Source organism: Amphiura filiformis, chromosome 9, assembly GCF_039555335.1.
Source record: "Amphiura filiformis chromosome 9, Afil_fr2py, whole genome shotgun sequence".
In the NCBI taxonomy this organism is placed as follows: domain Eukaryota; kingdom Metazoa; phylum Echinodermata; class Ophiuroidea; order Amphilepidida; family Amphiuridae; genus Amphiura; species Amphiura filiformis.
The window spans coordinates 47320166-47338014 of NC_092636.1; the positions used below are offsets into that span (position 1 = coordinate 47320166).

At 37.7% G+C, this 17849-nt stretch overlaps 1 protein-coding gene across 1 annotated transcript in view; it reads right to left on the reverse strand.

Moving 5' to 3' along the window:
* LOC140161061 (ATPase family gene 2 protein homolog A-like) overlaps positions 1-17849 on the reverse strand; it is a 35934-nt gene that overhangs the window by 9935 nt on the left and 8150 nt on the right. Inside the window, 7 exon segments of the mRNA XM_072184449.1 lie at positions 537-579; positions 581-669; positions 1979-2159; positions 2895-3024; positions 4559-5319; positions 8704-8815; positions 9923-10102. Of these exon segments, the coding sequence (XP_072040550.1) occupies positions 537-579; positions 581-669; positions 1979-2159; positions 2895-3024; positions 4559-5319; positions 8704-8815; positions 9923-10102 (1496 nt within the window).

Below are 17849 nucleotides of genomic sequence, written 5' to 3' on the forward strand. Positions count from 1 at the left end.
GTGTTTCTGCTCCGCTAAATTGGAGTTAGCAGAGCCAAACGCCACCAACGGCGACGAAGTGGTCAATTTCGGAAATTGTCTATAGTGTGTCTCATCTCAAGTGAAGAGTAACACCATGTTCGATTTTTTCAGTGGGAGATTCAAATCAGTGTGTTTACATGGTTACACGACACCAGCATACAGACAAAATGGCCCTTCTACATGTGTGTTTACACCTCGTGGGATTAGGTTAGCGAGAGCAATTCCAATCTGCCACTGCAAAATCACAAACTAGTCACTAGTCGGCTGCTGATAGCAGTTGCAAAATTACTAAGAGTGTTTGAACACCAATGACTTATCTTTTGAACATTGAAACTGTTAGTATAATACAGGTATAAGAATGGGCTAATGAAAAAAACAAACAAACAAACAAACAAACAAACAAACAAAAACAAACAAACAAACAAACAAACAAACAAACAAACAAACAAACAAACAAACAAACAAACAAACAAACAAACAAACAAACAAACAAACAAACAAACAAACAAACTTACATCTTTCCTATCATCTGCATTAGGTACACCAATCTCAATCTCTATCAAACCTCCCAGGCCTCCTGAGGGCAGCATCTATGGCATCCGGTCTATTGGTAGCACCCATTATCATCACATGACCCTTGCTTGACATCTGATGAAGAAAGAATAAAAATATCAGCAATTTTTTTAACATTATGTGTGATTTAATCAAGATAACCGAGTTGTTTGTCACTAAGGTTTGCTTGTCCTCCACCAACAGACCCTAATCTTCAAAATCTGGAAAAAAGATTACTGACCATAATTGGGAAATTTCAAAAAAAGTTTTTTCCTTTCAGACATTTTTTGACCTGAAGAGGGTTGAGACCACAACATTTTTCTTCAGTTTTATTTTTTCATTATCAACTAACTGTTATCTTTTTATTGCATTTACACCCCTCCCACTAGCCACAGCCCTGTTCATAATTGGAAGCTCCATAAATTTCCCCAACTAGGTGCAATTCTCCAACTGGATGTATTTCCTCTGACTGACAAAATGTGGGGGGCCCCACCCCAGCCCCAATGTACACACTGCTGATGAAAGCTCATCTCAATGTTGTCTAATCTGGTCTACTACAAAATTTTGCTTGACAAACCCAGTAAGTTTTTACTTACTAATATTGCATCCACTTCATCTTTTTCGGAGGACTTCATCAGATCTGAACATCTGATCCACTTCTCTGGGAAACTGACAACTGGAAGTCAGTTTCCCAGGAGAGCAGATCAGATGTTCAAATCAGAAAAGTCCTCTGATGACACAAATGAAGTATAAGTATATGTAAAAACTTGTTATTTGATTTGAAGAACAAACCTGGATCTATTCACCAAACTTTGGTGTGATTTAATAAGATCATGTCACATATATTTTGATATCATTACTGGAGTAATAAAACAGGTCTCAATGGGCTATTCCAGTTGAAATCCACACTACTAATGTGGAATATTTTGGAAATATCATCCACAGAAGGAGTATGTTTTTTTAAAATCTAATTGGTCAGGGTTTATCATTCTTAAACCCATACTCCTCCTGTATTATGGCTTTACCTATATCTTCCACAACTGGAGTGAGTATTTCAAATGGAAGTTACCCAATTGTCTATTCTATTTGAAACTCATACTCCCTCTGTGGAAGACTTTAGCTAAATCTTCCACAGGGGTAGTGCGGATTTTAAATGGAATAGCCCATTACAGGTCTTTATTATGTTTTGATGAGTCCAAGTGTGTGAAAATATTGGATCCAAAACATAATAATGATAAAATTGGATGCTTTACGCCCAATATTTATTGGTCTCACTATGAGTTTTAAAATATTGGACTCGTCCAATATTTTAAAACTCATAGCTCGACCAATAAATTTGGGCTCAATCAATCCAATTTTATATCAAAGTAGAGTGGGATTTATAACAGATAAAATCCTCACTTACTGATCCAATTCCATCCATGAGGGTCAACAAAGTGGCTACCAGTCTCTTCTCTAGTTCACTCTGGACTTGTTCTCTCTTTGGACACAGGGCGTCCAACTCATCAATGAAAATCAGACATGGAGCATTCCTACAGCCTTCCTGGAATATGCTACGGAGCTTGGCCTCGGACTCCCCATAGTACCTGCAGATAAAGAGGGGAGACCAACATTTACATGAAATTCACAAAACTTAGTCCTGTAGTAAAATGGGTACTTATGTGATGAGGTTATTTTAATGTTTGTCTATGATTTAGTTAGAAAAGGCCAATAATATAAGCTTCAATTTGGTGTAAATCAGGCAACTGTCTTATTACAGTTACTAGGGATTATTATGTAAGAACCTTCCCCTATGTTGTGCCTCGCACCTGGAATGAACTGCCAATTGGTATCAGGGAATCACAATCAATGGGTATTTTTAAGAAGGTTCTCAAGTCACATTTATATCCTCAAATTAAGCAGCCTTTCTTTTACAGGCAGTTCTTGCTGATTTTTTCCTCATATTTTTTTTTTGTCTTTGAGTACTTTGTTCTAAATGTTGCAACACTATAGAAATATTTTAATGTATGTATGTATGTATTCTACTTTGGGGCAAAATTGGGCTATACCACCTGAAATCATACACCTATTCACAGGGGTGTGATTCAAATCTTATGTATATACTGAAAGTAGTAGAAAATCCTGCAAAACAGTTTGAAATTTGGCTAAAATACCCCAAAACTAGCTGAAAATCAATACAAATTGCGTAAATTTTGGCCACAAAAATCCCGAAATCAGGAAAAAATCCTGAAGAATCACACCCTTGCTATTCCGGTAACCCCCACAATATACAATCTTTTACTGTATGTTAAGAAAACATAATATATTTGTATCACACTTACTTGCTCATAACTTCTGGTCCATTGACAACAATCACATGCGCTCCAGCCTCATGTGCCACAGCTTTAGCTATCATTGTTTTCCCCACCCCAGGGGGACCATACAGAAGCACTCCCCTGGGTGGAACAACACCTGTTAAAATGATTTTATAAAATTTGTTGGTAAGTCGAATCTGCCAATAGTACCATGAGGTTGTTGCATATTTGATGAAATAATAATCAACACCAATGGTGACCTAGCGCCAACAAGAGGGCAGCTCTCATTGGTCAAAGCGCGACACAATCACACAGCCATGGAAACACCCGGGAAAAACACATGTACCTCGTTTCCTATCATATATACTGAACCGCTTGTCTTGAGTCACTGAAATTTCAGTGTAGTAATTGGATTCCTTGCCCCAATAATATACAGGGTGAGTCAAAAAAGTGCAATAGAGAAAAGAATCCATTTTATTTAAGAACCGAGTTGAACTTTTTAGGTTTTAAAACATTTTATATATGGTATATTCATCAGTGACCTTGTGTGAAAAAATTAAGGAATTAGCATTTACCGTTTTGTTTTTATGACACATTTTATAGAGCTACCCAATTTTAATGTTTGTCCAAATGACATCTAAAATTTGAATGTCAGCCCACTCTGTGTTAGGTAGATTTGGAACAACTGCTGTTTTCTTAACCTCATTGGCATTAAAATAAAATGGAGCACTCAAAGTGTTATTGTCCTTGGTCTTGTTTAAGGAGAAGAAACATTATTTGTTGTTATTTTCATTTTACCTTTACTTTAATTAAAGATGTTTATTCTCTATCAAAAATATACAAATTTGTAGGCGAGTTTTTCAAATGTCAAAATGAAATGCGCGCAAATTGAAGTGGAGTGAATTTCAAAATATCCAAAAAGTTGGACATATTGGGATTAAAAAACTGGTGTTGGAGTCGAGTGAGGTATGAAGGACTTAAAGTAATGTTAGAAAGTTTGTTTGAACAGAAAAAAAGAAATTAATATAACGCAAAAACAACCTCATTTAAGTTAAAGTCAGTTTCAGATATGGTGTCTTTACCATGCACTGTGTGCTCTCATTCAAAACACATGGTACCTCGTGGACAAATAACGAAATTGGGTATCGCAGCAAAAGGGCTCATAAAATTTAAACGGTAGTCGCGATTCACTTCATATTTTCACAGAAAGTGGCCATTGAGTGTAGCATTTATAGAATCTTTCAATATTCGGAAAGTTCAACCTGGTTCTTACATAAATATTGATTCTTTGCTCTATTGCAGTTTTTTTTACTCACCCTGTACATAACTTTTGTTACCACTGTGTTATTAGTTTTTGAGAAAAATGCAAAAATAGTCACAAATATACCACAGGGGTGTAGTACCCCCTTAATGTCAACTTGAGACAAAACACACTATAAATATGAACTTGTTTTGTTTGGTATATAGAATCACTTCAGTGGCGTGCAGTGCACAGGATTTCAAAATTCGGGGCGGGGACATGGGTCTCGATTCACCCGACTGTTCTAAAACTTTTGGCTCGCCTTGCTTGCTGTAATAGCTAATTCCCCAATTTTCCTCAAATTGGGTGCATTTCCCTAGACTTTTTGTGGGGGGGTCGTGCCCCTGCCTCCCCCTTTTCGCACGTCACTGAATCACTTCCAACTCCTTACCTAATGAGCTGAATAGACCAGGGTTGGTCAGTGGTACTTCCAATGTCTCCTTAATGGTCTTCAGTTGTCTCCTCAATCCTCCAATCATATCATATGTTACCACACTTCCAAGTTTGCCTCCATTTTTGTCGGTCGAATCAGTCGAGTCTAAACCACTCAGCAAAACGATACCTGTAGTAGATGTCAGCTTGAAGACAGTTTGTGGATCATTGCACTCCATTTGTTCACTAAACCCTAAGCTGCTATCAGGTGATGTTGCTAACTTGAGATTTTTAAGGGATAAAGACAAGCTTTCCTCCAGATCATCCTCCTTAGCAACATCACCCAGTCCAGTCGATATGTCAGTTCTTTTTGGAGTGGATGTAGCTTGGGTTTTTGATACAAAAGGTGACGATTTTGCATCCGGTATATTTGCTCCTGTGTTACATATTTTATCAACATCTTTTAAAACATCACCAACAATATGATCATCTGAAGTTCTCACTTCACTGGAGGAAAGATTTGTACTACTAGTTCTTACTTCCAAATCTGATGTTAGACTTTTGTTTTCTGATTGGTCAAATATCACATCATGTGACTCTGATTCAGTCTCTGATTGGCTACAGGTGATCTCTTTACCATCAATCCCAGTTATGCTCAATACTTTAAGTTGGCATGGTTTCCCAAAGTAGTTCACATGGAGTTTGTTACCAGGTAGAATCACTTTATCTTTCAATGCATTGATGAGATAGGCTTTAAAACTGGAGTTGATTAAGTGCTTGCTGAAAGAAATCAAATTGAAAAATAGAACTTGGCTTCGTGAAGAATCAAAAAGTACAATTACAATACATTTCGTCGACAGAGTGCAACACTATCGTAAGTGCAGTAGAATGTAATAGCTGCCTTTTGTAAAACACCTATTGTTTGCAGCACAATCCCCTCCTCATGCTCATTGAAAAATGTTGATGTTCTGTATACTTTCCTGATGGCCAATACACTGACATTCTTTTGTAACTACATGTACATGTAAGGTGTCTCATGTGATACCTTTATCCTTATATCAACTGGGTCTTATATCGTTATCCTTTTTGTTAAGGGGGTACTACACCCATTGCATTTTTTTTGCATTTTTTTGCATTTTGTGAAGAAATGAGAAAAAGAAATTGGACAAAGTGGTATGCAAAATGAAGGGGCAAATCTTCTCGTTCAATTGGTGGCATCAGTATCAATGACGCGTACATGCTTCTAATGGTATAAGCCAAAAAGTGGTACATCACTGATGTTTTAAATTCACTTCATTTTGGAAAGCTTACTATCAACAGATTTCGTTAAAATTTTGGATATGTGTTGCTAACACATTAGGGAAATAATGTTGATATGTAAAATAGGAATAAGTGGTCCCTGATTTCTTTTATGACTTCATGAACTTGGTGCTCCACAATTATCAAAAAACGAACCGGTTAAAATGCTTCTATTTTCAATGTCGAGTTATATTTTGTATTTTGAACTTCCGACACTATGTCACTGAAACTTAATTAAGCCATAGGTAACAGGTTACCACAACCACACTACAGCAATGTTGAAAAAGATTGTATTTTTTGTCACCTATACCACCATATTAGGTAGTTTTCCTCCGTAAGCTTCATTTTTGTGATTTTGGTAACTATTTTATATTTATTTGCCCAATCCATCTCAACTAGGCAATCTAAATTGTACTCACCATTTACATCCCAAGGTATTTTAGTATATCCACCTCACACATTTCCATTATATATCCAGTAACAGACAAAATATCAAAATTGATGCCTCATTATGACATGTATGATATCACAGACTATCACATGTATTCAAAATTGATGCCTGAATTTGACCTGAACCAATTGACCTATAACCTGACCTTTGATGACCTTATAGCCTTTTTTAATCTCTTTTCCTAACAACACATTATAGAAGATACATACATGGTGTAGTATTAAATTGTCTATGTGGAAGAGATTAGGCCTATTTAATTTATTCAGTGTTATAATCAGTGAGTACATTTCTATAGATAGTATAACAAAGGATTTAATGTATTCTATTCATGTATTCTACTTGGACATGTTCAATAGAATAAATTATGGTTTGTTATGAAACACACATCTCAGTTACCAGGATACAGTAAAAAAAAAAATATTTTCTAAAATGGTTTAAAACCACTTTGTATGTAGAGATATTTTATAAGTTCAGGACATGAGATGATGAACATATTTATATACTTCATAAATTTGCAACAAAAAGAAGAAGATGGGTACTGATGAAAATCAGGGTATTATATCGCCTTAAAATGATTCCAGCTGATTTTTGTGACCACAGTCACTGTGATTTTTTTTTTGATTTTTCCACATCTATTCATTCAATATATGCCCCATTCAGGCCTCAAAATAGCTTTTCTAACAATTGTATCACCAACTTGCATCTTGGTTTTTAAGTTGAATTGTTAAGTACAATAGACCACTTGACATCACTGTTTATCAACAAAGGCGAGGGACTCGTCTATCGATATGCTCGAACGAGCCGCTACACTGTTCAATGGCTTTCCAGTACTACAGGTAACACAACTTCTAAGTTCCCCCCTAATACTTTTTATAATAAGTCGAAAAATATTTGACAAAATGCAAACTTGTAAAAAGACATGTGTAGCCTTAATTGTTTTACACCTATGGAACAAATTATAGCGTCACACGTCATTGCGTTCAGTCACAATGGTTCATTATGTAAAACAAGAGACCGTTTTAAACTGTGTTAAAAGTTGCATTTGAGTCCATAGGAGTCAACTCTCAAACAATTCAGCAGGAAGGGCCTATTCATGTGTTTGTTCAACAATTTTTCCTATACCTTTTTACAGGCGCCAATCCTTGTTAATCCGTGATGAATCCACAATTTGCCAGTAGCGTATACTGTGAATAAAGTTATTGGAAGCGCCAGATACGCGATCACGTCAGAAATTTGCCATACTTGGAATTTGTGTGCGCTACATGATGTTTTCATTATTTTGGAGGAAGCGGCTAAATACTGCTCTTTTATTCTGTAGTTCTTTTGCTGCTATCATCAGGAAAGCATCGATCTTCTTGTGTTTAGTGACAATGACTAAACTGGTCATTCCTCATGAAATAATCGTGTGAATTAGACGACCGTTAGCTTGTTTTCGTTGTTGAAAGGGATTCGATCATGTTTCGCCGTTGTTCATCATCGAGTAACAACGATGCGTCTGCGTGGTTTATTTCGCGAGGGCAGCTAAAGCTAAAGCTGTCCTCGCGAAGTAAACCACGCAAACGCACCGTTGTTAATCGGGGATGAACAATGGTGACACATGATTGAATACAGAAAACCTGACTGCTATGGGCTCAGGTGCAACTTTTAAAACGGCCTCTTCCCTTACATAATTGACCATTGTGACTGAACGCAGTGATGTGTGACGCTATAAATTGGTCCACCTGGGGTAAAACAAACAGGGCTATACATATCTTTTTACATTTTTACATTTCGTAAAATATTTTTCGACTTATTTTCAAAAGTATTAGGGGGAACTTAGAAGTTGTGTTACCTGTATATGAAATGTGGCGGGCGATTTAAAATGCACATGCCCTTGGCAGACTACGATGCGTACGCACACTGCAGGGCAAAGAACAATGGAAATTGCCATAATGCACGCGCATACTGCTGGGCAATGACGTCAAATGCCAAGTGGTCTATAGAAAGGCTTATCATTAAAACAGTTGTACCCATTCAGGTAACCCCATTTGAAATTCACACTGGCTGTGTGGGCGATTGATATGATACCTTTCAAATGGGGTGTATGGATTTCAACTGGAATAGCCCATTCATTTTGGAGTGCAATAACAGCAATTGTCATGCAATGTGGCTTTGCTCACCTTTTACTGACCTCATTGATGCGTTTAAAGGAGGAAGGCATGGCGCTAAAATTTTTTTGAGCATTCAGAGGGAATTGAGACTCATGCATGTGCACGCCACCCACTGACTTCGAGTATTACATTTTGAAATAAATCTACATTTACTCAATACGTGCATTTATAAACTGTAGTATACAAACAAATAAAATGGGAATAAAAACACTCAAATTTAACTTTTCATTAAAAAAACAAAACATTGTGTGGTGTTCATCTTACCTGCACAGAATGTTGACAACTTTAGCAGCCACTATTGGACACTCTATAGGCTTCACACTGACAATGTCTCCCCCATGTAAGTTATTGGCTTCTTGCAAGGATGCTGGTAGTCCTGTGGCAGAAAATGTGACTGGAAATATTAGTATATGAATGTAAATGATATAGTTTAGTGTACCAGTCTACCAGACAGTCCAGACTGATCATATCTATATTTTTCTCACAATTTGGATCTTTACATGATTGTAATGTACTTTGATAAACTAATTTATGCTGCAAAAATAGCATAAGGTGCTGTTGTAACAAAATTTGAAATCTTTTAATAAATCAGGATTTGATCGGGCAATCAGATTTCCTGATATGTATGTATTCACAATCGACAATCCAGTGCTAAATTCCCAGGGACACTTGCTCATATTTTGTGCCTGTGGTTCTATAAACCATCCATGTCAAGTTCATAATATTTTGTTTGTATGGTTTCCAGCCTATTTCGCCCCCCCCCCCACCAACCAATGTTGAAGCAAACATGTAGCACATTTCAAAATTAAAGCATAAAAAATAGAATGTTGAATACCGGGCGGGAGCGAGGAGGGTCATTGAAATGCGTAAGTGTCCCATCAATTTTGCACTTGATTGTGTAGGCACACCATTTCTTTCATTTTGCCTCAATGAGAAAATGTATCTGATAGTGAATCCTAATATTCATTGTATTTATCATATTGTGAAATAAAAGGAAAATCAGAAATCTTCAGTAAATCTTTTCTCTTCCAATTCTAGCACTCTGAACATTCAATGCAGAATCACATACAATTCATTTATTCCAATCAATGGATGACCAATGGTTCCTCCTATCATGTTATACTAGATATATTGTAAAGGGCCACAGTGATTAGCAACAATGAGTAAAGTGTGCAGAGGACTTAACAAGTATATAGTACACTACCGTAAACGTTCACCTAATGGCGCACCTGGGCTCCTTTGCCTTGGGGTAAATTTCATGACACAAATAGAGAGCTTCCTCCATTAAAAATCCCAACAAGAATTAAGGGTATGTGCCCTTATTTGCTGGTGGGATTTTTGTGGGAGGGTGCTTTTAGTTTGTGTCTAAAATTCCAGTTATGTCAAGGGAGCTGATAGCGCCATTAGGCGAACGTTTACAGTATTATACTTTGTAACTGGTGTTTTTTCTTGCTGTTCTTTTCAATTTATATGGCCTTCTCACCTCCTGACGCAGATAGAAAATTAGCTACTGGCCATGCTGTACACATAAACGGCACTCTCCTTGAAGGACTACTGGTTTGCAGCAAGACAGGTCTACCAATATGAAGACCACATATTTGCATCGGATCAGGATTGAGATGAAGTAATTCCCCATGGCTGGACGGCATCAGCTTCTCACTACCTAGAAATAAACCACAAAGTTATGAGAAAAAGTTGGCTAAACTTGTGGATGATTTTATTGTCACAAAAAGTCAAAATGAAACAACACATCTGGATTTATTCATATTAAGTGTAACAACAAGCTCAACATTTTATGGCAAAACAAAATCCATGTGTATAACTCGCCAAGGTTCAGACCAGTGTAGAAGAACAAATTGTGATATGTGATGTGTCATGTCAAAAGCAGACACTTTTGGGCAGGTTATCAATTTTGACATTTTGACATATCTTAAATATACAGATATTTTGCTCCACAATGCCGTTTTCCCCAATGAAATCGGACATTCCTAAGCGAAGATATTGAGTTCCTAAGTTATGGTATTATAAAATTGCAAAATGAGATATCGGTCTTTAAAAATATTATTGACAATGTTGAGAGTAGGAATTACCTTGGAAAATGTCTCAAAATCGATATGTGAAAATTAGGTGGCCATCAATTTTAGCGTTTATATTTTCACGGGTGACCTTGTTGTAAAATCTAATTACCAGTCGTTCAAATTGTACTTATTGCTGGCATTTTGGGCTTATTTATTGTTGCATTTGGCAACCCTGGATATTATGATGTTTCCCGCATCACGTATGTCACCCACTGAATTATGAAGTGTTCCTAGTTTATCTCACCATTTTGGGCGCTAACCTCAATGCTTAGCAATTATAATGAAAGACAAAGATAAAGACAATTTATCGTGTCTGACGTCACCTGTCAATCAAACTCGAGCACAGTTTGTTTACAAGTGTCGTGATGATGACTTGCTGAACGCGGATTTATAACCGGGCGCCTTATTGTTAGTTTTGCACAGTCTTTCGACATGCAAACCATCTCAAAAGTTAGGTCTTTATAGTGGGAAACTTTCTTTGGTGAAGGCACCATGTCCACAATGCCTAGAAAAGCTGCTTTTTGCCTGGTAAAAGTACGAACTTTTTCGCCATTTGCTGCTATTCCTTTTCTCCGATCAGCACCAGATAGATCGGTCTTCCTTTTACGCGCTGATTAACCTGTGTAAACCAATCAAGGATCGTAATTGACAGTGACATCAGACGCGATAAATTGCTTTTATCTCTGTCTTTAATTATAGTGCGACTGGTAAATTTTATGTTTGCGCATGCCCAATAGCATTTGTTACATTCCAGTTCGTGATCATTTTTGTGGGCCACGGTGAGAGAGACGGGCGTCAGAAATCATCTTTATTCGCGAAATTCAAATGATATTATGCGTTTCAAGAAGTTGGTAAGAATCCTCGAATGGGGTTGATTCTCATTATGAGTACAGTTTTATATGTATAGTCCAAATTTCAAAGAAATTTGTTAAAATGGAAAAGCGGCGCAAAGTCTTAAGCGTGTAAATCAAATTTACACACAAAATGGGAAATACGAGTCTGATGGACATAGGAACGGCGTCCATGAGACTCAGCGAGTCTAGTCTGAGATGTCTACCTTAAACCTTTCCAGGGTACACATAAAATACCACTTTTTCTCATAAATACCACTTCCTACCAATTCTCACGTGAAGATGAGACTTATTAAACAAAACATATTTAGTGCGTTGTGCGTGGATTTTGAGGATGTAAAAGACCAGACTTGTGACCGTTATCGTTGCCGTGTTTTGAATTCTTCCTATAAATAGATGCCGTCAGTCGTCAGTGTGACGTCATCACCGCGACATGAGTTCAGGGTGCCCGACTTTTTAACATGGTACCGCGTTCATGGCCCTATATGTACATGTAGGTATCCCAGGCAAACCTTAGTTAACACATTTGCTAGTCAGCGAAATTCGCCGAGACCGGGGCCCAAACACAATGCATATTTACATAGAAATTTGAAAATTTTTCGAGAACAGGTCGGTGAAGGAAACCTACATTTAAATATGTTTTCTATACTTCATTTGACCCAAATATATGATTTTTTATGGTGATAATCTAGTCGCACATGGAATTTTAGAGGGATTTTGATAGCAGTTCCATTAAAAAAAGCTGCTATTGCCATGAGACTAAGATCTAGAAACACCCCTAAATGCTGTTTTGGGGAATTTTGCTAGCAGAATCTTTTTGATGAAAGTCAATCTTTGATAAGATGCAACTTTGTTACGGAAAGTGCTATGACAAAAATGTAGGTATCCCAGGCAAACCTTAGTTAACACATTTGCTAGTCAGCCAAATTCGCCGACAATGTCAATGCATATTTACATAGAAATTTAAAACAACTGTCCTAAGATGTAATCCGACATGAATGTGTTTTCTATACTTCACTTGACCCAAATATATGATTTTTTATGGTGATAAGACAATCGCACATGGAATTTTAGAGGATTTTGATAGCAGTTCCATTAAAAAAGCTGCTATCATAATGAGACTAAGATCTAGAAACACCCCCGAAATGCCGTTTTGGGGAATTTTGCTAGCTGAATCTTTTTGATGGAAGTCAATCTTTGACAAGATGTAAGTCTTTGCTACGGAAAGTGCTATGAAAAAAAGGTTTTTACAAGCCGACGTCAAACGTCGGCTTGTGCTGTCTCTTCTCAATTCTTACCTAGCCGGGACTGCGGCTAGGTCTTGAAATGCTATCGGTCGGTTTTTCTGGCAACAAATATACACATTTTTTGCTCCAGCTCGGACATGCTTTGACCGATTTTGACCTAACTTAGTCACAATCATCATTGACTACGACTATACATGTCACATTACTTTTAATGGGTTAAAGGTCACAGAGGGGTCAAATTAGCCAAAAATGTGATTTGAGCTAAAAATGCTTTTCTTCCTACATAAAACATCCTACAATAACGTCACTTGCACATAAGGATCGGCTATATCTTGTGTCTATAGGGTTAACACAGAATTGGGGTCAAAGGTCATTAAGGGGTATTTCGGTTTAAAACCAAATATCTTCAAAATGCTTCTTCTGCCACAAATTACATAGTACGATGACGCTACTTCCACAGTTGCATCGGCTATATCTAGTGCCTATAGGGTGTTCACAGAATTGGGGTCAAAGGTCATTAAGGGGTCATTTCCGGTCCGAGTCTAAAAAAGCTTTTAAAAATTAGATCTGCTACAGGTAACATAGCACGTTGATGCCATCTGCACTGACAGCATGGTCATTACCCATTGCTTGGAGTCAAGGGTTAAATTTTGAAATAGCCACAATATTTGAAGTAATTTATCCGTTTTGCCTACAAATTTTAGAAAAAGCACACCTTGTAGATATGTTCCTCCGATTTTACTAAACTAAAAATAAGTGGGACATACTGTAATAATTGGGTAATCCATCATTTTGCCTGTCAATTAGTGCCTGTCAATCATGAGATAAAATACTTGAGTAGCCGGGTACTCGAGAATCGTGACGCGTGAGAGATTAAGGTGGCGATTGGTACACAGTAATTATTTGGAATTTTAAAGAGGGAGGGAGAGACTGTGAAACGGAGTGGGTGGGGTGGGGGCAGTAATAAAGAGAGGAACTTGGGAGGTAAGGGGGAGAGACAAATGGCGGGAGGGTGAGAGAAAGAAGGAATAAGGTAGAGCCTATTATGGTTATGATGATGATGATGATATGATGATGATGATGATGAATCATCATCATCATCATCATCATCATCATATTAAGGTAGAACCGATCTCATCATCATCATCATCATCATCATCATCATCATATCATCACCATCATCATCATCATCATCATCATCGTCATCATCATACCATCACCATCATCATCATCATCATCATCATCATCATCATCATCATGATAGGGAATGATGACGACCATGATGATCATGCATGATGATACATGTGCTACATGTATACATATTAATGTTTAGCGTTCAATTTCCAATTTTTATCAACTTTTCCTAGACCATGACATAAACCAGAATCGAGACATACAATAATTGGAAAGCGATACCGTTTGGGTGACGTGCCATATCATGTGAGTAGTCATGTAAACATACAAGCACTGCACTTTGAGATTCGCCGCCTACTACCCACTCAACGTGTGCTGATCATGCTCATGATACTTAAAGTGAAGTCATTTAATTATTTGGAATTCAAGAGAGGGGAAAGAAGAGATTGAGAGCCAGAAATTATTTGGAATTTAAGAGAGGGGGAAGGGGAGATTGAGAGAAATGATGGAAAGGGGAGTGGTGGAGGGATGTAATAGATAAACTTGGAAGGTAAGGGGGAGAAACAAATGGGGGGGGGGGAGGGTAAGAAAAAGGAGTAAGGTAGAGAGGGGGGTTTTAAAGTTACCCAGCAAAAGTCGCAATTTTATTTTAATAAACCTGAATACAATAAAGAGCAATTATTTGGAATATAAGAGGGAGAGGGGAAGGAGAGATTAAGAAGGCGATTAGTACAAAACAGTAATTATTTGGAATTTAAGAGAGGGATGGAGAGATCATGAGAAACGGGGGGGTGGGGTGGGGGAAGTAATAGAGGAACTTGGGAGAGGGAGACAAATGGCGGAGGGTGAGAGAAAGAAGGAGTAAGGGAGAAAGAGGGGATCTTTAAATTACCCAGGAAAAGTCGCATTTTATTCTAATAAACCTTATAAATACAATAAAGACTTATAGAGAGGGAGAGAGGGGGAAGGAGAGATTAAGGTGGCGATTAGTACAAAACACAGTATTTATTTGGAATTTAAGAGAGGGAGGGAGGGATCATGAGAAACGAAGGGGTGGGGTAGGGGAAGTAATAGAGGAACATGGGAGGGGGAGACAAATGGAGGGAGGGTGAGAGAAAGAAGGACTAAGGGAGTGAGAGAGGGGATCTTTAAATTACCCAGGAAAAGTCGCATTTTTATGTTAACAAACCTTATCAATACAATAAAGAGTAATTATTTGGAATTTAAGAGAGAGAGGGGGAAGCAGAGATTAAGTTGGCGATTGTTACAAAAAAAAGTAATTATTTGGAATTGAAGAGGGGGAGGGAGAAACGGAGGGGTGGGTGGGGAAGTAATAAAGGAACTTGGGAGGGGGAGATAAATGGCGGGATGGTGAGAGAAAGAAGGAGTAAGGTAGATGGGGTCTTTAAAGTTACTCAGCAAAAGTCGCATTTTTATTTTAATAATACAATAAAGATTATTTGGGGAAGAAGAGATTAAGATGGCGATTGGTACTAAACAGAGTAATAATAGTATTTGGAGCATTGAGAGGGGGAGATTATGAAAAACGGAGGGGTGGTGTAGGGGAAATAATAGAGGAACTTGGGAGGTAAGGGGAGGGACAGCTGGCGGGAGGGTGAGAGAAAGGAGTAAGGTAGAAGGGTGGGGTTGGGGTCTTTAAAGTTACCCAGCATAAGTCGCATTATTTTAATAAACCATAATACAATAAAGAGTAATGATTTGAAATTTAAGAGGGAGGGGGAGAGGAGAGATTAAGGTGCCGATTGGTACAAAACAGAGTAATTATTTGAAATTTAAGAGAGGAGGGGAGATCATGAGAAACGGAGGGTTGAGTTGGGGGAAGGAGAGGGGGGGAGAAAGAAGGAGGGATTAAGGTGGTGATACAGGAATGATTATTACGACATTCTAAACATGAAAAAAATTGACCCCAAAGGTCTAGGGGTCAAATGTTAAGTTTAAGATTAAAGGTCAAAGTTTAGTGGTTAAAGGTCAAACTTTAAGACTGGCATTTCCGGCCCCGGCTAGGTCCAGATCTGTAGCCAGATCTAGTTCTTACCTAGCCGGGACACCGGCTAGGTCTTGTGATGCTATCGGATCTTTCTTCTTCTTCTTCTTCTTTCTTCTGGCAACACATTTCAAAATGCTTCTTCTCCTACATGTTACATCCTACAATGACGTCACTTGCACATATGCATCGGCTATATCCAGTGTCTATAGGATATTCACAAATTTGGGGTCAAAGGTCATTAAGGGTCATTTCGGTATAAAACCAAATATCTTCAAAATGCTTCTTCTCCTACATGTTACATCCTACAATGACGTCACTTGCACATATGCATCGGCTATATCCAGTGCCTATAAATTATTCACAGAATTTGGGTCAAAGGTCATTAAGGGGGTCATTTCCGGTCTAAAAGCTAAAAATATTCAAAAAATCACTGTCTTTACAAATTACATAGCAGAGTGTTGTCATTAGCACACATGCATTGCTACCAACCAGGGTCTTTGGGGTGTCTACAGTATTGGGGTCAAAAGGTCATTAAGGGGTCGCTTCCGAAAAAAAAAAAAAAATCATCAAATATGTTCATTTTTTATATCTCAAAACGTAATCAGACCAGAGTGACATAAACTTCATATATGCATTAGTGTTACCCGATGTATGCACGGTATTTTTATTTTTTTTGGTCAAAGGTCATTTAGACGTCATTTCCGGTTTTAAGCTAAGTAACTTCAAGAATTTTTATCTCCATAACTAAGCATAGTAGATTTTTTAAATTTAAACTGTAACAATGCATTTTCTCGGTGTATATGAGGGTTTTTTTATATTAGGGTCAAAGGTCATTAAGGAGGTCAAAACGTCAAATTTGCAAAAAAATGTTTAAAATTACGGAAAAGTAGTTGTATCTCAGCCTATTAAAGACGGATTAAGCCCCTACATGCTACAGCGATGCACCATTAATGGTGTGAGATGTCCATAATAGCCGGTCAAAGGTCAAACTTTAAGTTAAGACTGACATTTCCGGCCCGGCTAGGTCCAGATCTGTAACCAGATCTAGTTCTTCTTCTTCTTACCTAGCCGGGACACCGGCTAGGTCTTGTGATGCTATCGGATCTTTCTTCTGCTTCTTTCTTCTTCTGGCAACAGATTTCAAAATGCTTCTTCTCCTACATGTTACATCCTACAATGACGTCACTTGCACATATGCATCGGCTATATCCAGTGTCTATAGGATATTCACAAATTTGGGGTCAAAGGTCATTAAGGGGTCATTTCCGGTATAAAACCAAATATCTTCAAAATGCTTCTTCTCCTACATGTTACATGCTACAATGACGTCACTTGCACATATGCATCGGCTATATCCAGTGCCTATAAATTATTCACAGAATTTGGGTCAAAGGTCATTAAGGGGTCATTTCCGGTCTGAAAGCTAAAATATTCAAAAAATCACTGTTTTTACAAATTACATAGCAGAGTGTTGTCATTAGCACACATGCATTGCTACTAACCAGGGTCTTTGGGGTGTCTACAGTTTTGGGGTCAAAGGTCATTAAGGGGTCGCTTCCGGTCAAAAACCAAAAATCATCAAATATGTTTGTTTTTTTTAGCTCAAAACGTAACCAGACCAGAGTTGCATAAACTTCATATATGCATAAGTGTTACCCGATGTGTGCACGGTATTTTTATTTTTTGGTCAAAGGTCATTTAGACGTCATTTCCGGTTTTAAGCTAAATAACTTCAAGAATTTTTATCTCCATAACTAAGCATAGTAGATTTTTTGTATTTAAACTGTAACAATGCATTTTCGTGGTGTATATGAGGTTTTTTTGTATTGGGGTCAAAGGTCAGTAAGGAGGTCAAAACGTCAAATTTGCAAAAAATGTTTAAAACTACGGAAAAGTAGCTATATCTCAGCCTATGGAAGACGGATAAAGCCCCTACATGCTACAGTGATGCACCATTAATGGTATGAGATGTCCATAAACTTTAAGACTGGCATTTCCGGCTCCGGCTAGGTCCAGATCTGTAACCAGATCTAGTTACCTAGCCGGGACACCGGCTAGGTCTTGTGATGCTATCGGATCTTTCTTTTTTTTA